General features: G+C 49.5%; 4 protein-coding genes across 6 annotated transcripts in view; 2 read left to right on the forward strand and 2 right to left on the reverse strand.

The window, feature by feature from the left end:
* LOC108097223 (AF4/FMR2 family member lilli) overlaps window positions 1-10,530 on the reverse strand; it is a 33,597-nt gene extending 23,067 nt beyond the window's left edge. The window contains exon 1 of one of the 3 annotated variants that reach the window (XM_017199382.2): window positions 10,263-10,530. Coding sequence is in view for 2 of the 3 variants with exons in the window: in XM_017199378.2 (XP_017054867.1) it covers window positions 8,354-8,717 (364 nt within the window). In the remaining variant the exon portion in view is untranslated. Of the gene's footprint in view, window positions 1-1,340; window positions 2,136-8,353; window positions 9,284-10,262 lie in introns of those variants that run through there. The other 2 variants (XM_017199378.2, XM_017199379.2) reach the window with 2 other exon arrangements.
* Window positions 10,531-11,889: 1,359 nt separating this feature from the next.
* Window positions 11,890-13,616, forward strand: LOC108097224. The gene is made up of 2 exons (XM_017199383.1): window positions 11,890-12,504; window positions 12,575-13,616. Exons 1-2 carry the CDS (start codon window positions 12,463-12,465, stop codon window positions 13,484-13,486), a joined length of 954 nt encoding a protein of 317 aa, XP_017054872.1. The 5' UTR covers window positions 11,890-12,462; the 3' UTR covers window positions 13,487-13,616.
* A 3,090-nt stretch (window positions 13,617-16,706) lies between these two features.
* Window positions 16,707-19,050, forward strand: LOC108097315. The gene is made up of 3 exons (XM_017199532.2): window positions 16,707-17,334; window positions 18,014-18,325; window positions 18,417-19,050. Exons 1-3 carry the CDS (start codon window positions 16,798-16,800, stop codon window positions 18,825-18,827), a joined length of 1,260 nt encoding a protein of 419 aa, XP_017055021.1. The 5' UTR covers window positions 16,707-16,797; the 3' UTR covers window positions 18,828-19,050.
* Window positions 18,955-22,570, reverse strand: LOC108097314 (protein O-mannosyl-transferase 2). Its single transcript, XM_017199531.2, has 10 exons — window positions 22,176-22,570; window positions 22,031-22,114; window positions 21,874-21,958; window positions 21,694-21,798; window positions 21,530-21,638; window positions 20,390-21,171; window positions 20,078-20,318; window positions 19,864-20,012; window positions 19,356-19,806; window positions 18,955-19,306 (listed from the first exon to the last, which is right to left on the reverse strand). The coding sequence occupies exons 1-10, from the start codon at window positions 22,283-22,285 to the stop codon at window positions 19,113-19,115; spliced, it is 2,310 nt and encodes a 769-aa protein (XP_017055020.1). The 5' UTR covers window positions 22,286-22,570; the 3' UTR covers window positions 18,955-19,112.
* Window positions 22,571-23,072: the final 502 nt, after the last annotated feature.

Consider the following 23,072-nt stretch of genomic DNA (forward strand, 5'->3'; position numbering starts at 1 on the left):
AAAGTGCAAAAGCAAGGCAGAGTAAATGAAAATGTTAACTATACACCCAATACTCTAAAGATCGCCGATTGTGGATGGCCGAGGGCGGACCTTTCTCAACAGAAAAGAAAGTAAGCAACTTGAAGTCTTTTCATACGTAGCCCCATGCAAATTAGTTTGTCGAATGAAAGTTGCCCACGGGCTCTGCGATCGAGAGATTATTATGTAAACACCGGGTTTTATTTTTATTTACTTTGTTTTGCACGTAAGGAATACACGCAAAGAAACCAGATGATGAAGAGTGGCGTGGAAAACCCGATTGCGATTGCTTCCTACTCGAGCGAGGGGCAGCGATATCTTTCGAGTTCCCATCGAACCTTGTACCGCGCAGTTTCTATCCAGAAACTCTCTGATTAATTGCAATTTGAAGTTCTTATCGCTCCAGTATTCGTCGGATTCGTATTCGGATTCGGATTCGAGGGGTAGGTCAGGGAGAACTACCATACACTCGAGTGTCGTAGAGCAGAGCGACGTTTCCCGTGGGTTCCCATACGATACGATACGATACTACACACTATACGATCCCCGCTGTGGGGCTATAAATAAACCCCACTCAGAGCCGAGAATGGCGAGCTCTGGGGGGGCAGTCGGGTGCACGTCAGTTGTGGAGTGCGGGAAAGACCCGCAGCTGTTCCTTCTCCAAATAATTAATGCAAATACGAGTGTGATTAAACATCGTGCGAGAACTTAGACATTTTTGGGAAATGCCAAAGCTGCTCCACTTCACACCCGAAATTGGATTAGGTTGTGCTCTAGAATTCCAATCCTCGTGCGGCGAGTGTACTCAAGTTTGGGTCTTTCGGTCCAGAAAGTGGGAAAATCTTCGCATCCCACAGTTACGCCACTGGGAACTTTTCCCCGACTTTATCGCATTTTAAACTGTTTTTCCAGCCACCTCTCGATAAATCGCTCTAATGCCATTTATTGCCGGCGAGCTGTTTGATTAATGACAACGGGTCATAAACCGTAGATATAGCGTAACTGATTTGGTATCAATACTAGCTTACTATGGCTAAATCGATCAATAAGTCGTGGACGAGCTTGCTAAAAAACCTTACGTTAAAATAGCTTAACCGTTCAACCGAATGATTAAATAATTTATATTTAATCGTTGCATCCCGTTTTTACAAATATCGGGTGAGGATAACGAAATTTTTATTTACCAACATATAAGTGGTATTTTTTTGTCTGATGGAAAGATTGGATACTATCCTAATTTAATTCTGAGAATACATATGGGGAGTGCTTCAAAAAATGACTCAGATGAAAACTTATACGTCTACCTGGCATTCGGGACTTACTTTTGCACTTGGCCAAGCCACTGGCCACCTGGAGGAATCCGTACACGGCAATTACGACGCACGGAAGCGCCACAACGCCAAAGGACACGTAATCCATGTGCTCGAAGTAGTTCGTTAATTGCTCCATTTTTATTTAAATGTTGGTTTTGAGTTTTCAGTTGTTGACACTTGAAATGCACTCAAAGAAAAATCAAACAAAATAGTTGTGTTTGTGTATACACTTTTAAACTTTCTTTTTGCGCAGGCGTAACTTAATGATTATTTTTTATTTTTTTACGAATTTAGCAGTTTGTATTTTTCAATTTTTTTTTTTCAAATAATTTATCGTGGTTTTCCGTAGTATTTGGTTTTTTAGTTATTTATGTTTCGCATAAGTCGTTGCGGCGGCTCCTTTTGGGGAACTAACTGAAAGTCCTGCGCTGTCTGCTCCTTTGCCTTTGTTGTTGTCGTTTTTCGCTTTTGTTGTTTTTGCTGTTGCTGTTGCTGCTGCCTTTGCTTTAGTGATTGTTGTTGCACAAATAACGCCATTGTTTTGCACTGCAAATCTGGCGTAATTGATTTGCATCGGTGGCCAGAAATGCAAGAGCGCCTGGTACTCCCGAACGGAAAAGGAAAAGCTCACTTAAACGGATGAAAGTCCAAAGAGTCAAATCAGCAAATTGCCTAAAACACTCGCGGAAAACGCGTCGTGGGAAAAATATATTTTGTTGATTTATTTTTCAGCTTTTTGTCGGCGGAGCGCGCAGTTAATTCGCTGCGTGTGCGGCAACGGCGAATCGTCGAATGAATATGAATGGAACGAAACTCGGGCGAACGACGTCGCCGTCGCAGCGAAAAGAGAGCAGAGCGCCAAGCTCTCTCTCTCTTATGCACTGGGAGAAACGGTAAGACTTTGCGCATGAAAAAAAGGTATAAAAGTAAACAATTTTCACTGCTTCCCATTTAGCTTTCCTTCTTGACATAATCTTTGTTTGTTGTATTTTATAAAATGCCTGTGAATATGTTATTTTCGCAAGCTTTTCCATGATTTCGCTAAGTGTAGGACGTAAAGCAATATCTTTTTTCTGCTCTCCCAAAAACAAAGCACGCGGTTGCGATTCCACAGTGGGGCTTAAAAGTTGCTCCAACAAGAATTGAACGTTTGGTAAATTGAATATTGCTTGAAAAACAACAAAATGTTTCAAATTTTTTCTATATACCAATAATTACCCTATCATAAATGTTCAATTAGGTTTGGAGTGCTATCAAACATTCTATTTATCAAATACTGCGGCCACTGTGCGATTCGAAAGGCACGTGAGACATTTGTAATCGGCTGAGAAGGATGCTCAATCTCCTGCAACTTGAATTGCAATGCAGCTGAATCATATATTCTAAATACGAATTGTTTTTTGCTAACGGCTCCTTTCGATAATGGTGATGAAACACTTACAAGTGGATTGCTAAGCCTTACTTTGGGGCTGGACTGATCAGAAATGTAATTGAATACTGGCGAGGGGACTGCGGGCGGGGGTTGGAGGTCGAATGCCCCGAAAAAAACACGTACAGAGAACATGCGCTATTTGAGTGCTGAGTGCTGTTAGTGCACGTACCTGTGCTGTGAACTTGTACATTTGCACCTAACCCACGCAACTCTATCGGAAACTGAACCCACTGAAAACCACCCACCGGTCACCACCCACCAAGTCACCCCTTTCAACCCCCCACCACATACGAACTTTTCACAAACTACGTCAGCGCATTGTTATTGACGTTATTAGAAATATGCTCGAGCCCCCTGAATATCGGCTGATGCTATCGATGGGCCTTGGGAAAGCCAGTTTTCCACCCACCTCTCAGGACAATAACTGTTAACTTTTGGGCCACGTCAGCTGCACAAGTCTGACATTGTCATCGCAGGGAATCGATTTAATTATTGATGGATAATGTACTTGGCGATTCACGGGGGTTATACAACGCAGTAGTTGAAGAAGTCTAATCATAATTAAGTTGACATACGATCCATTGGGGGTTCAAGGAAAATTCCTCTATGACTCAAGGAACCGAAATGAAGGATCCTATTACCAAAGTTATAGACCCAAATGGGGGAACTTCAGAAAGAGAGATTTTTATAAAACCTCACCAACCAATGGTTTAAGTGTAAATAACTCAACTTATTTTTCAGATACACAGGGGCATAAAATAATTGCAGTTCAGTACTTGGTTGCTGCGATAATGGATATCACTCCCTTTGTTCAAAAACCCAACTCGTGTCCTTGCCCAATTATTATGCGTAATCCCGATAAGCGCGTTCAGATGGGAGTTTCCCCATTGGCGGAAAACCGAGAAGAGAAGAAAGGCACCCAGTCGAATTGGGAAACACTGTCTGGCTCCCGCCTCCCCCAACTTTCTATCTAAGTTCTTTGGGTTCAACGAATTGTTTGTTGTCCGAACTCCGTCCGATGTTAATGACTCCGGGGTGACGCCGTAGCCTTTGCACAACCCCAGCCGAACAGTACAGTGTGCACTCGGATCCATATACTATATAGACGCCTTATAGCACCCAACATTGAACTTGTTGGGGCTGTTGTCTGTTGTCTGCCCCGATTCCATTTGCCAACCCATCTGGCCGGGTGAGTTTTGGCTTTCTGCGTTCTGTTTCGTGTGTTTTGTGTGTTTTGGGTGCTGGGTTTGTGCTTTGGCCATTGAACCTGGTTCCCCGCTCACTAGAGACACCTTCCCGATGTCGTTGTTTTTGTTTTCTCCACCCACGGTTTGCTCTGCAAACTCTGGTGCACAGAGAACATTTTGCATATTGATAATAAACCGCACAAAACTCCCAAGCAGCACCCTTTGTTTAGATATACTGACTGGTTTCAATTCGAACTCGGTTTGATGGACACACAATTTTCTCCACCTGTAGAGCACATTTAATTTATACCCCAACCCGATATTCATTTCGGGCTAATTGCTTTCGAAACGCCACAAGTTCTTTATAAATATCGTTATGATTATAAATAAGTCGAATTCCCGACTCTTGACAAATGCGCAATTTCGAAACGAATCGCAAAGTGGTTTTGGCCTTTTTGCAACACCTCTTCTTGAGTTACCTTATGGCAAGTATGGCAAGTGGCTAACCCTGTGTTGGCAATATCTTAGGGATGTCGGCACTTACTCGGAGATACTCGTATAGTAACATCTAGTTGCGCCGACGACACTTGCATTTACGGCTGGTCGTTATAAGGAGGTTTTACTCACCTGAAAATAAACAAAAACATGCACAATAAACAAAGGTTGTCAAAATGAACTGAGATCTTTAAGGTTTTGCATCTTCCAGTTTGGTCTGTAAATAAGTTTTACGCAATATTTTATTTCTGACAATTGCTGGAAGTTCAATTCAGGTGTTTGGAAAATGTTGTATTTTATTTATTTCCATTATAACAAGTCGCAAACGTTCAGTTTTGCTCAGTTTGTAAGAAATTGTATTGCTTTCATGTTGTTTTTTAAATCAATGGCCCTACAATTATTTAACTAAATCATGCGATATCAGGCGAAAGTTCAATTACGTTTTTCCGTTTGCCGGCTGCCAAAGGAAACTTTGAACTTTTGAAAAAAGCGAATAAAGCTCTTATCGGTGTAACGAACCGATGTTGTTGCTTCGGCAATTGTTTTTGTAGATTTGTCGTTGTTTTTTTTATTATACTACAAACACATAGCCAAGCGTGTGTGGTTAATCGGCCACCGAAAAGGAGGGAGTGCGACTCACCAAAAGAGCGAAATTATTTGCTATCTACAGCGAAAGTGAGAGCGACTTCCATTACGAGCAAATTCAAGGACGTCGGAGGGCCAGAGAAAGTGGGGTGTGCGGTGCGCAGTGGGTGGTGGGAGGTGGATGATTCTTGAACCTCTTGTTGGCTGCAGATAAAAAAGCAACAAACACTGGCGCGCGTGTCGCTGTGGAATCAGGTGTTGGTGGGTGATTGAACCCCCGATATCTTCGCACGAGCCACACCCACACCACCCGCACCACCTGCACCACCACCCACTGGCTGCAACGGAAAACGTTGGGGTAGGCGCTTAGCCACTGGACAAGTGCGCCGAGTCTTGTCATTGGCATTTGATAGATATTGCGGAAAAAGAGGCTTCCAAATGAAGTAAACATCAGAGATCATTAGTATCGAAGAAGACCCTTCAACCAATACGAGTATATATTATTCGAAATAAGAAATTAATGTAAAGTAAGCTGCACCCCAACATTCAATAGTTGTGAATTATTATCAATACGCAGTGGGGCTGGCAATCGCGGCTCATGGTCTCGGGCCATGAAAATAATTATTGAGAACAACAGAGGATTGTTTTCATTTAGCTCGAGCACTTCCTGCCTGTGCCTCTCCGTCTTCCCTGCACTCACCGTCTCTTTTCCGGCGTCTTTGTTCATCTGCCACAGGAAGTAATCCCCAGACATACACTATATATACGCTCTCGTGTAGATTACGTTTGTAAACACGTTTGTGCGACTGGGCTGCCGAGGGGACGGGGGGCATGGGCCCCTCATCTTGAATGCCACCTGCCCACAGATCCCGAAACCCATAAAGAGACCCAAAAAATACGCAAAACAAAAGCCACAAACAACATTGAGATGAAGTGCAACCTGCAGCGGCTTAATAATGCGGAAATCGAGCAACTCTGACAGTTTTCGTCCGGAAGTTTACTTTTCTTATTGAATTTATATTTAATTGCCTTGTCGATTGTCAATCGTTAAGATAAGCCGATACAATTATAAGGTAAAAAAAAACCAAAAGTTCGGTAGTAGTTAAAATGTTGTCATACTGGGCGTATACATAATGTGTAATGCGTATACGTAATGTGTAATTTACAAGAGCTCGGAAAAAAACTGCAAAAAAGTGAGATGTTTGAATTAAATCTTAAAATAATGTTCAGTATTCGACTGGTTAAACTAGATACTAGAGCAAAATTTACTTAGTTTGAGAAGTAAGTGCTCATCTGAACCCTCATTTCTTTGTAACGCAACTTCAGATTTATTTTCATTTATCTGTCGTGGTGTTTTTGCTGTAAACTAAGTAAACCTTGTGTTTATCGGTTAATTGGCAGTGAACTCCCCATATCCCCATATGCATATGCGCACATGCAGATGTTTGATTGTCCGTGCGGCTGCTTGTGCATCGGGTGCGAATTGCGATTTACATTTCCGAGTTCTGAAGGCCAGGCGAGTGAGAAGCTTTCGCAGATATCAATTAAGCTTTTGGCAATTGAATTCTACTGCGTCTTAGGTGCATTGAACCTATTGTTTATTTAATTTCGGGAGCTTTCGATATGGGGCGCTAAGTAGAAACTGCTGATGTTTTGGCAAATGCCAATGCCATTGCCAAGAGCCGAAAGCCGAAAGCCGCAAGCCGAAATAAAAAAGTAACGAACACATTTCTCCTGCCCCCCGTGCACCGTGCACCATTTCGGGCATTAAATTCAACCTCGAAAACAAACTTTTCTCCCGCCGGCGAAGTTCATTGCCGTACCTTGACCTCGCGAGTGCGTTGCCTCTCCCTCGCTCCTTTGTGATTGTTGTTGGCTTTGTTGCCGCTGCTGCTGCTGCTGCTGCTGCTGCCGGCGTGTTTATTGTGATGCATGCGATCGTCATCGTGAAGAAGGCGACAACAACCACGGCAACAACAACAACCAACAACGATTGTGTTCGCGGCGTTTTGTTTTCCTCCGCCGCAAGATTGATTCGAGTAGCAACATCCTTGGCCGGTCAAGTTTTGCACTTTACTTTTTGCCCTGAGAGCCCTGTACAGTGCAGCCACTTCTTGTGGCCCAAAGGCACGTGTTTCAAGGACCTATGTAATGCCAAATAGTTAAACTGAGAATACTAGTGTTTATCGTTATGACGTAAAGAAAAGTTTTCAAATTGACGAGGCATTACCTATGCAAAGTGATTCGTAGAATACATTCCTTAGCCTCGGGAAGTGAAATTCCTCAGACTTGCTGATAAGGCCAAACAAAAACCTACCTAATTTGCATGCCCGTGATAAGAAAATAGTTTTCAAAATGGTAAACAGAACTCTATATGTCACAGTTCATGTTCCGGCAATATAATAATGCAAAGGCCTTCGCACAAAAAATTTCATTACTATTTATTTGGGCATTTTTCAAAATAATTTTTGGTCATTAAAAATTGTCATGACATCGTTGAAAAGATATATAAACATTTTTCATCCGCGGTCACTTATAATTCTCAACTGGTTATCGTTCCGAAAGTTCCCTTCTGAAACTTTTGTGGGTTTTTGGTGTGTGTGTGTGTAGTTGTGTGTGCTTGTAAAGTGGCTGAAGGTGATGCCTTCTACTGGACTCCAGTCCCGGATGGAGTGCATCAACCAGCTGACGTGGTATGTATTAAGTAATTCAATTATTTTTTAAATGTTAATTAATTTACTTATTTGTTATTTCTAACTGCAGGTGATAGGTGATGCATGGGCGCACCTCCTTTCCGGGAGTGGACTTCGGGATGCAGTGCATCAACCTCCCAACTTGGTAGGTATTCACTATTAAAATGAGCTAATGTTACTAATCAACCGCATTATTACTTTTAATTGCAGCCAATATGCCAACGCCTTTCAGCCAGGAACGCAACGTACTTCCGGACGAATTCATCAGAACTTAACGGGGTATGTATTAATATACATAATTTATTTATTTTATAAGGTTTATAACTCTCCCTTAATTTCGGTAAAGAAATCTTTTAAGATAGCCTACCAGTAGTAAGTAGTGGCATCGGTAGATAAGAATTCACCTTACGATTTGCTCAAGTAATTGTTTTGCGAAAGAAGCCTGCCTGGCCCACTGTGCGTATGGGTAACCAACAGCTGATTGCTGCAAGTGTGCACAGCTGTTTTGGATGCACACCCGAAACGCCCGAAACGTGTGGCTGCGATTAAACCGAATCACAACAACAAAGCGAACGCTAAGTAAACAGGCAAAGCAGCGCAAAGCAAAGAAGGAAAGAATCACAAACTCACATGTTGCTGCTGCTGCTGTTGCTGTTGCTGTTGCTGTTATTGTTGTTGCTGCTGGTGCTGCTGTTGCTGCTGTTGCTACATTGTAGACATCGCTGTTAGTGGCCGTGGATCGGAATCTCACCCAAGAAGGTCGTGAATTGGAATTGTAATACATCTTGCCCTGCTGCCTGTGCTGTTGCAGTTGCCGACTGTAGCCGCTGTTGTTGCTGCTGTTGCTGTTGTTGCTGTTGTTTCTGCTGCAGCAGATAATGTTGCTCCTGTGATGCTTGCGCTGCTCGTGCTGCTCGTAATCCGTCTTTCGCTTGGTTGCTGCACCAGAGGGCGCCAGCGTGAGTTCCTTTGCAGCGGTCGCCGCCAGCAACATGCTGCTGCTGCTGCTGCTGTCTCCGTGTTGCACCTTCGTCGCCGGCTGTTGCAGCTGCTCCTTGCTTTTAGGCTGGCGGTCGCCGAATTGATTGCTGTTTCGGGGCTTCTGTCACTCGAAGTTCTACTTGCGTCACAATGTCCACAGGTTTCATCAGCGATACTCGCATAGCTCGAAGTTGTTTTCGCCCAAAAGGTTCCCTGTTTAGTGCCTGTTACACTCACAGAAAAAACAAACAAACAAAAGCACACGGACACGCGGAAAACACAAAGAGTCGTTTGTATATTTCCCGTTTGACGTCACTTCGTTGATGATGAGCAAAAAAAAAAAGAAACCGATCTACGCAGCGTCCGAAAGTGAGTCTCAGGGCCAAGAAAATTGCACCGGAAAATAGGTTTTCAATTCGGGAACCCGCGAGTTCCTTACTCTTCTGCCCACTTAATTTGGCTTCACAGAAGGTTCACTACTATTTTTAAGAAGAATACACGAATATTAAGCGCACCGCCCAACTGGTTGGACCAACAACAACAAAGTGCCCGCGAATGATTGAAGCTCAAAAATGGACTGCCAGCAATTGTTACCGCCGCTGTTGGCTCTGCCGACGCCGCAGTCGCCAGCGAAGCAGCGCGCTCTCCCGATTTCCGAGCGGAATGAACCCGCCGCCGTCGCTTTATGCAAGTGCCATATAGTCTATGGTCTTTGTGCATAATTCCAAGAATATATCAGCGCCGTGGAGTCGAGTGCGCAGGGAGAGCCGCGAGCATATCGCCATATGGCTCATTAGCCGACTAGCGGATACCTGTTGAGGGACCCGCCACCCTGTTGTAAAAGTGTCTAATCCCGAAAGGTTCCGAATAAACAGAAAAGAACCGAAAACTATAATGCGTTTAGGTTGCAGATCGGCGGGCTCTGCGGTTCCCGTGAAAGTGAAACCGAAACCGAAACCGAGCATACCCTGCGCTGCACTTTTCGGGCAGAAACAGCACGCTCTGCCAGATACCTAGTACCTGCTATCATATCAGCGCCTTTGCTGCCGCTGCCGCTGCCGCTGCCGCAGTCGACGTCGACGTCGCAGAACAAAGAAACGGCGGCAGAGCTGACGCATGCCGTGTATCTCGCATTTGGCATTTCGCATTTCGTACTTCGCATTTCGCATCTCTCAGTGAGGTTGGCTCGTGGCCCCAAATTGCGCCTAACCCAATTCGAGTGTCATCATCTGGTCATGGAGCCCAGAGGCATTCTGTCTGGCTTCGGCCCCGACCATTCCTGCCCTGCTCCTCGCTCCTCGCCTTCGCCCCTTCGGCTTTCGGGAGACGCTCGGCCGAGGAGCTTTCACTCATCGGAGCAGTCAGCTCAGTCAGCTGTTCGCCGCACAGTGGTTGTGGTTGAGCAATAGAGTGAGTACTTAAGCAGGATGCTGAATTACAACACGACAAGTAGGGGATTCAACAATAAACGATGGCAGCTCAAAGCGTTCTCATGTATCTTATACTTGTATGTAGTATGTATCTTTAAATACTCGTATTTAAAACTTAAGAAACATACCCAGTTTTTTGGATTCCTGGGAGACTCCAATAGACTTGCTGTCGATTGATATTTGAACGCCTGGCAAGTCCACCGCACAGTGGTTTTGGTACAGTCTCTCACCAAATCGTATATTTATGGAGCTCAAAGCGCCTCTTTATTGTTCATAAGCAACTGACACTGAACTAAAAGCGGACTACAGCTTTCGTTTGCATATTCCGGAATTTCGAATAATTTAGCACTCGGTTTCGCGGCTTAAGAGAAACAGCTCCGTTCGGTTTAAGAAGTCAACTGATCCTGCTCGCCCGCATATTCGCGCATTTATAAGGAGTCAGGTCAGAAGGAGATTAAAAACCCATTGTGACCGATAAGGGGTCCGCCAGCAGTTATCAGGTAGTTAGGAGCGACCCGTCGTCGACCTGATCTAAGGACTCTCTTCAAGGAGCAGAAGAGCCGGCGGTTCCTCCGACAAGATGACGCGTGTCCGCGGGATTTCTCCCGGGTTTTACCTGCATACTTAATTTTATTATTTGGCCTGTCGTTTTATTGGCCCCGTTCGAACCAGCTTCGCTTTCAGGCCGGGAGTGGTTAAGCCTGGCTCTATCCGCGATTCGCATCTGTGGACATCTGCATCTGTTGAGGCTGACCTGTTCGTAGGTAGGAGCCAGCTCTTCGGCTGAATCCTTCCCAAGGTAGGAGGATTCATAAGGTTTCATTAGATGCCAGGAAACCTGGCTAGTTTCTGGCGAGTGGATCATCACTATCCGGCGGGCGCAGAACCCGGCTAGAGCTTTGCGTCTTTGCCGTGATTGCGAACTCGGCTACCGATTCAGATAAGGGCGGCCCTCCGCTTTCCGTTTTGTTTTGAGCGGGAGATTCTAAACAACACGGCGGATGAGCGATATTGCGGGTGGCTGGGGAGCACGTACTTTGTACTCTGGCATCTGGGCAGCTGCAGTTGGCGAGCAGCGGCCACTGGCAACTGCGTCTCGGCTCTTCCAGAAGAGCACACCCCTTTCATAACTTAAATATTGGTCTGAATTGAGACATCTATTTAAATATTGGCCTAAATTGGGACATCTATTTCACATTTCAGGTCGCTTGGCGGAAGGCCAAAGCCGTTTATTTACTCCCATGCCAGACACCTGAGTCACTCGCGTCGGAAGTGGAGCACTCGCAGAAATGTAAATAAATGCGAAATAATGGGGACCGAATGTTATGGGAGTCACAGAGATGCAAACAAATTATCTGGGCGGCGGGAAAAGAGCACGAATCGGTGTCACTGTGCCATGTTTGAGTTCGAGGCGGCAACAAAGGGTGTTTTTGCATTTTATCCCCAGGGCCGTAAGTCCTCCCCACCCACTCACCCACTTAACCACTTAACCACTCAACCACCGGCGCTTGGGGACGAATAACCCAGATCCCAGAACCAGAACTCGGAGGAAACCTTTCTCGCGATCCGCTCGGAAAGGCGTTCGGCTTTCAACTAAGCGGCGATGTGGGCTCCATTTCGAGGAGAGAATGCGCTGAAGAGTCTAAGTTGGCATAATAAGCATAATAAGCACTATAAGCAACAAGCAACAAAGAAACGCAAAGCGGAAAGCGGACCTTCAGCCGAGATCGAATCTACACGCAGTGCTGATTTGCGTGCCACTTTCTGATTTGATTTAAATAACACTATGTGGGGTTGGGATATTTTTCCATGTCTCAAATCGGTTGGAAAAGGATACCGAAGGCATTTTCATTTACACCGACATAGTAGCGCTTCAAATTAGCAAATTTGCGACCCTAGGATTCAACCAGCTTATTGAGCGGGAAAACTAGGGGGAAATAAATGGAATACGGAATGGATCCTCCAGGTGATTTGGCCACGCAGCCAAGCATTGCAAAAGGTCAAAGGCCGCTAGTTCGGAGGCTACCCCTATCGATAGGAAAAATCGCCTAGTGTTGGTCACCCAAAACTGAAGTCGCACCAGAAAACTTTGACAGACGTCAAAAAAGATGACGTTCGGATTGACTCCTCTGCGAAAAAGGACAAGTCATTCATTCCGACTGCGAACATCAGTTAGTGAAAGCTGAAAGCCGAAAGCCAAATCCAAAGCCAAAAACCATTTAATTTTCCCTCAAGCAAAGGAATCCATCAAGTTTTCCCTCAAGCAAAGGAAACCATCAAAATTTCCCTCAAGCAAAGGAGATCAGTTTGAATTCGAGTCGAGAGAACATGAACCGCAAGCGGGAGGTCAAGATCCACACGAGTGTTTGGGTGAGTCTCTGAAGACTGGCTTTTTCCCCCCTTTACCCCCTAAATGCTAAACGCTTCCCTCGTGGACAAGGTGAACAAGCGCTACTCCGCCGTGCTGCAGGGTCCGGCTGCGCTGGCTGCTCCGGCTGCCCCTCCGCCGATGCACCGCCTTCCGGCGCACATGCGCCGTGCTCCGCCAACTGCGATGGCTGCCGCCCAAAAGGGGCCGAGGGGTGCGGCCCTGCCCCGCCCCCGGAACCTCGCCCCTCCGTTGGCCCCGCCCTTCGGCTCCTCTGGCATCGGGATTTCGGGGCCGCGCTTCGCATCGCGGGTCCACTTTGGAGCCCCAGGCTCGGGCCCCCTGCACTTCGGTGCTCCGAGAGGCGGAGTCCCGCTCTTCGGGCAGCACTGCCCGACGCCCTTGGAGGAGCTGAGCCGCCTCTTCTCCCAGATGCCCTCGCTCGGCGTGGACGAGCCCTTCTTCGCCAGCAACCTCAAGTACTACCCCCACCTGCCGCAGCCGGACTTCGTGGGCCCATACCAGACCTACGCCCAGGTCAAGGCGGCCATGGCGCGCTGCATGGGTGGTGGGGATCCCGCTCACCCCCTCCCCCTTCCCCTTCCCCTTGCGGTGAGGGCATGCAGCCAGTCGAAGGAGTCGCTGGAGGAGGAAGAGCTAAAGGAGCCACAGGAGCCACTGGAGACGGACGTCGCCTTCTGTCGCCGCTTTTGGATGACGGGCCAGAGCGGCTTGCTCTCGCTGTCCAACCTGCTCTTCTCGGCCAGCGGCCACCTGCTTCAGCAGTCGTCCCCGGAGCTGCAGCGCCAGATGGAGCTGCAGCTGCGGCAGCGGGACCCGCTGCTGACCCGCTTCCTGTCGCTCCAGGACGACCTGCTCCAGGGAAGGCGCCTCCCCGCCGAGCAGCGCCGCTGGTCCCCCATGCCCATGATCGCGGAGGAGGCCTCGGGAGGTCTCTCCCAGGAGGAGCAGGAGTTCCCGTGAACCAGGAAGAGCCCGAAGAAGTTCTAATCAAGGAGTATCAAGGAGAATGTGATCGAAGTTACCTAAAATAAACACAGCTACGCTGCAACACAAAGAGGTGCTCTTTTGCAGAGGGGCCTTTGGGAGGGCCTTTGCCTACATGAAATACACGAATATACAGACATACATGGAATGTACATGGAATGGAGTGTGACCTGCCTTGGCCCAACAACAAGTGTTGGCTGCGTCGGTCACACTATCTAGTTATTATGTGTTTGAAACAGAGCGTATTTGCATTAAACACGTAATCGTTTGATATGTTTTCAATATAAATCCGAAATTAAAATTTGTATGAGGGATCGGGATGCATAGGTTCGTTCGGTATCAGAAAACTTGGGTTTGCTGAAAAGTGACCAAAATTCAGTAAATCTAAGCCCATAAGTTTTCTAATTGTGACCAGATTTCGAAGTGGCATACCCCTAAAAGTTAAGATTTTAATTCCCCATTAAACTGCATACTTAGAGCTTTTTTTAACTTCCCGACTGGCCTACAAGTCGGTGGGCCGCCTGAAGTGGGCTTGTATGGGCGCTCTTGGAATCCAGTTGCAAACTTGCCAATCGACAATTATGGCCCGCATTTGGTTCAAGTTTAATGCAATCTTTTGCGCAGCAGCGAATTCGCGGATGGCCTATCTCACCGGCATTTCTATCGCAATCTCTGACTTTGGCGGCGTGCCGCCATCGCGCCCTCTCTTTCTCACCGCGTCCCCCGTTCCCCGTCCCGCTCTGGCTTCCCAGAAGCAACAAACAAAACACGACAAGCAGATACGACATGAAAAGCTAAGTAAACATTTGTTGCTACTCGAGTTTTGACACAATTCGAGGACTGCAGCCCAAGGCGATCTCGAAATTCCCTATAAAGCACTCTCACAAAGGCTCCTCCAGTGCCCCAATGCCCTTAATATGATGCAACGAGCTACTTTGCCATTACTTTGTACTTTGGCCACTCGCTTTTCGAGACATATCATATCATATTGTACCGCAGTTCCGAACAGAACTCAACCGCATCTTCATGAAATGCGCAGCACTGTTTGTCTATCGAGGTATGTCGAGCTGCGATCTTCAGATAGGATTGTCTGGGGGAAGCGCTGTTTACTCAGATCGTTCCTATTGTGTCTGCCTTGCTGTACATATATGATATAATGGTATAATGGTATTATGGTGTTGTGGTGGTCAGCGAGTTATGCGGGCAGTGGAAGTGTGTGAAGGTTTTGTATTTGCCTGCTTAGGGCTGAGCAAACAATGCGAACGGATTGCAGTTGAAGCGCCGTAGGTCAACTCGACCCGAGGAGTCTCTTCCAGAAAAGTCTTACTGGGTTATCCCCATAAGATAGATAGATAGATAGATGGATTCCCAACGGAATACGAAGGTGATATGCGGTTTCCAGTCAGTCAGTTGGTCAGTCAGTCAGATGAAGCGATGCCAGCTTTCGTTTTCAGTTTTCAGTTCGTTGATCGCGATAACCCCGCCGATCCGCAATTACGGAGCGCCTCCGAGCTCTCCGTTCCCTCGGAAACAAAACCACAGAATCCACGCGGCAATAGGCAGATACCGCCGGTCCAGCTCCGTTGCACCACTGCCAGGGCAATTGCCAAGTAAACTAGGCGGGTGTCTAATTTTAGACCGCTCACTACTCCGCATACGTCATCCCAGATGCCAGATGCCAGATTAGTTTCGGAACTGGCAACTAATTAGACGGCGGCCAGACGCGATCCCAATTCCCATCCCCATACCATTGTTGTCAAGTTCGATCCGGATTGCGGATTGCGGATTGCGAATTGCGAACCACGGACTCCGGATTGCGGATTGCTGATCCCTGACTCACCGGCGACCTGTGCATGCGGTTTCGGGTTTATCGGGCGATTCGATCGCTCCACTCGCCACTTGGCACTTGACCACGTAGAGGCGCCTCTCCCGCGCCAACCAATATCGGCCAATACAGCTGAATAACCGAAAAGCTGAATGGCCGAAAAGCACGAACGCCCGACCATGATGCAATGGCTATATGCGATATGCTATATGCTATTTGCTATATGCATCGCTATATGCGCGGTAAACAAAGCAAAGACGTTGCTCCCCGGGTTTGTTGTTTTTGAAGACCTGCCACCTAATGATAAACCACATCCTAGGTCAGACTTTTTCCAGTGACTTGCAGTCTGGCTTGTTGTGCACAGACTCTCGGGTACTTCCCTGATTCCCATACCCCTATATACCTATATATTCTGTAGGTATAGGTATATTTCTGAACCCCATTCGCAGGGCTAGCATACTTTTTGGATGGCCGGCGTCTCGGATATTTGCGCATCTGGCGAAGGGAACAGATTGCACCGCACAGATGCGCACACCCGATTGCGCCGAGATTGAACCACGTGCTGGCTGGCATTCCGCGGTCTCCGGCTGGCTGGTTAGTATTCGACGGATGCCCTGCCACAGGTGCGCTGATCAACTGTCTCGGCTTCCCACACCCAGAACCCCAGACCTCTAGACCCCCAGAACGAGATTCGCACGAGGTCGGGTTCCGCCTTCGCTGGAACAGCCACAATCTCTTCTGGGGGACAGGCACTGGTCACTGTTCCTTGGGCTCCCAAAGCCGAGATATGCTCAATCGCACTTGCTATTTGGCCTGGCCACTGTTATAATGGGACAAAGACCGATATACTATGCTCAAAGCAAGAGAGGTGTGCATGTACATAGATGTCACTGCGACTCGGGGTATGCCTATGCTCGCCTTCGCCTAGGTGATACGGATGTGCGAGAGCTCTGAGATTCGAAGCTCTGAGATTGGAGAGCTGAGATCGGAGTGGGATCTAGTCGAGTGCCGAGGCCAGGGGCTGCGTCTTCACGGGGATTCCCTGGAGGTAGTTGAGCCAAGGGTTTCCTAATCGCAGGTTAAAGAGATCCCAACCGTCGGTGCTCAAAATGAGTTAACTAAGCAAAGGGGAACAGAATCCCCCAAAATAGTGCCAAGGTAATACAATCCTTTTGCTGCTCTGAGTGTCTTTCTAATTGCCACCCCCCTCGGAGTCCCATCCATGGAGCACTGATCTATACTATAAACCCGCGACGGAGATACGCTCGAGCGGCGACTGCGACGCGGCAGCACCTGATACCGTCTACCGGCGACGCTGATAAGGGCTCGAAATATATAAGTGCGTCGGCGGGGCCACGGCTTCCCAGTCGCAGTCACAGATCGCTACCTAGAGCCCCATCCGGACCTTCAGGCGCAGCGGAGTACAGAACAGGACAGGATTAACGATTGAGGACTGAGTGCAATGAAGCTGGACGAGAAGCGGTTGGGCCAGGAGCCGCCCAAGTACCTCAACGAGGACTTCTTCAAGGCGGCGCTGGAGGACGGGCTGCGGGACATGCGGGTGGAGATCAAGAAGATCGTGTTCGCGGAGTCGAGCGGAGGGGGCGGGGAGAACTACTGCAGCAAGATCTACCGGGCGAAGGCGCTCTACCGGAGCAGCAAGCGGCAGCTGGACGAGGAATTAGCTCTGATCGTGAAGAGCATCGCCATCACGCCGGCCACACAGTTCCTCGAGGAGCTGGCCGTCTACCTGCGCGAGAAGATCTTCTACTTCGACGTGCTCGGCAAGCTGGAGGTGCTCATCGGGGACGGGTCGAAGTTCGGGGCCAAGTGCCTCTACACCACCCGCGAGCCCATCCAGACCATCGTCTTCGACGACCTCACCCAGTACGGCTACAAGCTGGCCAGCCGGCAGAGCGGCCTCAACGAGGAGCACTGCGTGGTCATCCTGCGCAAGCTGGGCAAGTTCCACGCCGCCTCCATGCTGCTGGCCGAGAAGGTGAGCCAATCGGGGATTCTAGTGGTTAGAGGGGCGGGGAGAGGGAGGAGCAGCAGGCTAGGAGCATCTGATTAGACTGCCAGAGGTCGGCCACTGCCCCCAGTTGTAAATATTAGGCAGATCGTCCGGCAGCTCGCAATCTACTCGCCAGATGATTTCTTTTTTTTTTGGAGGCCCACTTAGAAGTACGTGTTCCAAAGTTCAGACCAGTTCAGATCAATTAAGGCGCACATTCGAACACTACGTTCCCGGGTAATCTGGTGACTTTCGCATTTGAAGAATGATAACTTGGCTTCTTGCCAACCTAGACAAGTCGCAATTCAAGTCGCACTTTGAAAGGCTTTACTATTCGAAACTATCAAAGCCACCAAAACTTAATTGAAACATAGAGAGCTCTCTGCTTTTCATGTGATTTCCATTTAATCGCACAGTTTGTAGTGATCATTACAAAGTGTATACTAAATCGATTCCCGATCCCCGATTCCCGTTCTCCGATCGACGATTCGAAATCGCAACAGGTGCCAAAGTGCACATAAATAAATATTTTCCTATCATGAATGGGATTTTTGCTGACCAAGTGCCTGCGTCAGATGTGGTAACACATTGAGTTCAGATCAGTTGGTGATCCATTGGGAATCGAAGGAAACGTGCTTTAATCCAATATCTTCCGATCCTGCAGGAGCCCAGTGTGCGGGAGCACTTCACCAGCGGGATGCTGGACGAGAACTACATCCGGACGAACGAGCGGTTCATCAGCTTCATGACCCTCCAGTGCCGCACCCTGGCCAACGTGGTGGCCAAGTGGCCCGGCTACGAGCAGCTGGCCGAGAAGCTGCACCGCCACTGCGACAACCTCAAGGAGAACCTGGTGACGACCGGGCGGCCGTTGCCCGGGGAGATCACCGTGCTGAACCACGGCGACCTCTGGGTTAACAACTTCATGTACAAGTACGACGAGGAGCAGCCCACCAAGCCGATCGACGCGATCTTCGTGAGTGTTCCCTTTCCTCCTTCCCTCCATTCCAGGGATTACTTCTGGGGAGGATGAATGGTTCCTAACTCATCCGAATTCTCTACTGCAGGTGGACTTCCAGAACAGCTTCTTCGGCAGCCCGGGCTGCGACATCAACTTCTTCCTGAACAGCAGCGTCCAGCTGGACGTGCTGGTCCACCGGCGCGAGTTCCTCGTCCAGACCTACTACGCCTCGCTGCGGGAGAGCCTCGAGCGGATGCACTCGGCGGTGGTGCCCAGCTACGCGGACGTCCAGCGGGAGATCCGCGCCCGGGAGCTGTACGGGTTCTTCTCCTCGTACGCCTTCCTCCCGATGGTCACCATGCGCAAGGAGGACTCCTTTGACATCAGCATCGAGGCGCTCACCGACCAGGACTTCGCTAAGAAGAAGGTCCAGCTGATGTTCTCCTCGAATCCCCGCACCACGGACACCCTGCGCTACGCCCTGCGCCGCTTCGACGACCTCGGGATCTTCGACTGAGGCAGTTTCCATAGTTCCACAGTTCCCACAGTTCCCAGTAGCTTCTATAGCTCCCATTAGCTCCTCGCTACTTAACAACGGCTTTTTTTTTTGTTTTTGTTCGTAATCAGTAATCAGTAATCAGTAATCAGTAGGGTTAGGCATATTCTATACGCTATACGTTATACATCTACTCATAAATAATAAAAGGTGGCCCAGTTGGGGCCCACATCCACTCCTCGCAGTTCGGCTTCCCCTAATCGGGCAGGGATCATCTGATGGGGACAACCCCGGAGCGACGGACCTCTAGAACTCCCAGGTGGAGAGCCACTTGAGGCTGTGCATCGTGGAGTTGGGCTCGTTGGCCAGCGGACCACTCATCCCGTAGGCCAGGGGCGAGAAGAGGGCGAAGCTGTAGACGAGGACCGAGAGCACCACTCCCAGGATGACGTGCTGGATCCACTTGGGCAGGTTGCGCACGATGTAGTTGAACATGACGCCTATGGGAATGCAAGTCAGTCTACTGATTCACCTCTAGGATGCACTCACCCGTGAGCAGGGAGTTGAAGATCAGGGCCGGGAAGTAGTGGTGGAAGTAGAGCACCCGGCCCATCGCCCAGAAGGGCAGGTAGTGGAGCACCCAGCCCACGAAGAGCCAGGCGGCCGCCCGCAGGGAGGTCTCCGGAGATTCGACCCACCGACCATCCGACCCACTCGACCCACTGGCAGGCGCCTCCTTGAGGAGCTCCTCCGGCGAGGGACAGCAGCTGCAGACGTCCGTGGTCGAGGGTTCGCTCTCCTCGCTCTGGGCCACCATTTGCGATTGGGAGTGGGATTGTGAGTGGGATTGGGAGTGGGCCAGGCCAGCCCGCCTCTGCTGCACCACCGCGTTGAAGAGGAAGACGGCGACGAAGAGGGCCAGGAAGAGCAGGTTGCTCCACCAAATGAGCGGGTTGCCCAGCAGGTAGATGCGGTAGGCGCTCCCGGAGAAGAACTGTCCCTGCAAAGAATAGTTGTAGTTCTGGTGCTGATCTGGAGGGGATTGGTTCGGACGCACCCTGTAGTTGATGGGCCACTGCCAGGGGCGACTGGTGACCTCGCCCTCCTTGGGCTTCAGTCCGGCGTTGCCCTGCAGCATCACGGCGTGCGACTCGAGGAAGCGGGCGAAGAATCCGGGCGCGTACACACTGAAGCTCACACTGGGCACTGTGGAGCACAGAGGAGAAGATGCATTAGGTGACCCCATCCAGCATCCCACAATAGATACTCACGTTGCTTGTGCTCGTTGTCCTCGATGTTCCACTGCGCGTTCTTGTCGCGCACGTTGAGGTTGCAGGAGACCTCCTGCTGCTCGAACCCCCACTTGGGCAGCTGCTTGCCGCTCGAGGTGAGGGCGCAGTTCTGCAGCAGGTGGATGAGCTTGAGGCGCGAGGTCACCGTGTGCACCGTCTGGTTGACCCGCCCGCCCACGATCATCACGCGCCAGGCGTCGTTGGCATCGCCCACGCCCATCTGCAAAGGAGCAGGAGGAGATTTAGGGATTACCATCCTGGTTACCATCCGGATTAGGGATAGTCACTTACCTCGCCGTAGCCAGTCACCTGGAGGTGCTTCTTGGTCATGGGCGCGGGCTCGTTGTGCGAATGCAGGTTGCGCCGGGTGGCCACGTGCTCCAGGCGGACGATGTCCCCGTGGCGGAGCACCTGCAGCTTGTCCTTCGGCAGGCGCTGCTTGTTGTGCGGCTTGATGAGCCACCGGTTGTTCTCGTCCTTGTGCGTGTAGGTGGTGATCTGCTGCTGGCGCGAGCCCGCCTCCTTGGGGTAGAGGTGGTGGTGCGAGTGCAAATAGCCGCCGCCCGTCTTGTGGTTCTTGATGGTCACCACCGAGCCGTAGGCCACGTCGCGCGGCATGCTGGCGTTGTAGAGCGAGTTCCCGATCAGTCGCGACTGGAAGGCGGAGCTGTAGAAGCCGTCGCCATTCCCGCTGCGGTTCAGCACGCTCAGGTGGACGTAGAAGAAGAGCACGTAGAGCAGCACGGGCCATGCGATGAGGGCCACCGCCCGGCAGGCCAGCTGCTTGGCGGTCTCCGCCACCGGCAGCCGCAGGTCGCCCAGGATGAGCCACAGCTCGGTGGCCGTGTGCAGCCCCACCAGCAGCACCACGAACAGGCCCACGAACTTCACGCTGATCGTGCAGGAGAGCATCGTGCCGGTGAGGAAGAGCCAGCCCCACCAGCGCCACCCGTACGATCCGCCCTCGGCCGTCGCCCGCGACACCTTCACCATGCCCCACACGGAGGCCATCATGAAGAAGAGCAGGATGGGGTCCAGCAGGATGTACTGGTTGAGGGTGAGCAAGCCCACATCTGTGCGGGGTGGAAAGTGTGGGTGGAATGTGCGTGAAATGTGGGTGGAATGTGGGTTACAATGGGTTAAGGGTTTCAGTGGATGTGCATCTGCATTTGTATCTGCATCTGCATCTGCTAAACTTGATTCGATTTGAAAGGCTTGTAATAGGATCCCCAAAGAAACTACTTCTATAATGTTCAGTTTGATTTGTTTACCAAGGAATTGCAGGAACGTTAACCTAAGCTTTCAACCCCATCCCAAACTGACTTACTTTTAAACTCTTCTAACCGAACCCCCAAAAAGTGGTGTAACCCATAACCATATTAGTCGGATTCTGACTAAATCATCAAGGGGTCAACCCTTCGGTTCACTCACCAAAAACGAGGTAAGCGGCTGCGAGCAAGGCGGCTTCGTGGGATCGGGTCAGATCGTAGACGGTGTCGAAGCCCATGGGCATGATCAGAGCGCCCAAAGTGGTGCAGAACTGGATGGATATAATAGGTAATTTCTAGAGTAGCGTACTTTCGTGCACCACTTACGTATCGCATTCCCTGGTAACGGGTCTCGTTGTACTTGTCGCCGGGCTTCTCGAACGGAAAGGTGCCATTGTAGCCCGTCAGGTAGCCGGAGAGTCCGATGAGCATCTGTGCAGGAGTTGTATTCAGATCAGTTGGGATTCTTTTTAGAAATTTCTGAAATTAAGCAGTGGAAGCACCCACCTTTCCCAGCGGAGGATGCACATCGAAGAAGAAGGTCCTGTTGATGTACCAGCTGCCCATCTTGCCGAAGTGCGTCTCGTCCCAACTGGAGGAGGAGTGGAATCGTTAGGTAAAAGGAAGCTCAGGAAGGTGGAGCCACTGGAAAGTGGGTCATTACCATATGTGATCCGGCTCGGTCACCTTGTAGAACCTCGTGGCGAAGGTCACCAGGAAGACGGTGGCCAGGAGGAGCCACCAGTTCCTGTTTACAGATTATATGGAGATCATATTAGCATTCCTCCGCTCGACTTCGCTGCACTCACCAGTTGGCCTCGTTGCTCGACTTGGGCCCTCCACTCGCCGTGGCTCTGGCCAGGTCTCTGGCGGATCCTCTTCTCGGACACTTGGGAGTCTTTACCACACTTGCTGCCATGATCTCAGGGGTTCCAGTTGTGGTTGGATTAAAATCTGGACATTTCCCAGCCTGCTGCACACGTCAACAAATACCAAATACCAAGAGCAGCCGCTGCAGAATGCTTTCTCTTTCGCCACTAGATCTTTCTTCTTCCCCCTTTCTCCTTTCCCCTTTCTTCTTTAACCTTTCTTCTTTCTTCTGTCTTGTTTGTCGGCCAAAACCGGTCTGCGACTTGGCTTTAACTGTGCTTCGCAAACAAATCTGGCCCAGCTGTTCTGGCGAGCCGTTCTTCCCGTTCCCGGGTTATCGATAAATGGCCGAGACGGCTTTGACTTCGCCTCCAAGCAACCAGTCTGTCTTCTTATTGGTAAGAGGCTTCCAATTGGTAAGAGACTGCGATTGAGACTGGCGGAACCCGTCGGAACTACGAACTTTCGAAGGCCACGCAAAAGTATGCAATGCTCAATGGCAATCACAAGTGTAAAATAAGTTGGTTAAGAAGCTAAATCTAATATCTAAGATGCCTCTGAAAAAAACAGTTTTATTTGTGTTCACAAGAAACTTAAACCATTTGATGGCAATCCACCAGTTGTGGCCCAAGTTGAGTGGTCCAATTGGTGACCCCATCCAGATGCACCTCACTCTCCATTCGTTTTGGGAGTGAGATGCATTTAGTGCGGGAAATTGCAGAGTTCTTAGCCGCATTTAGCACCCGCAAATAGCCAGTACTCTTATGGCACTTGTGGTTCCTTTGGTTGGATCTTGGCCAGCTTGCTCAACGCCTTCGTATCCTAGATATCTAGAA

Source organism: Drosophila ficusphila, unplaced genomic scaffold (assembly GCF_018152265.1).
Source record: "Drosophila ficusphila isolate 14025-0441.05 unplaced genomic scaffold, ASM1815226v1 contig_198, whole genome shotgun sequence".
Classification (NCBI taxonomy): Eukaryota; Metazoa; Arthropoda; class Insecta; order Diptera; family Drosophilidae; genus Drosophila; species Drosophila ficusphila.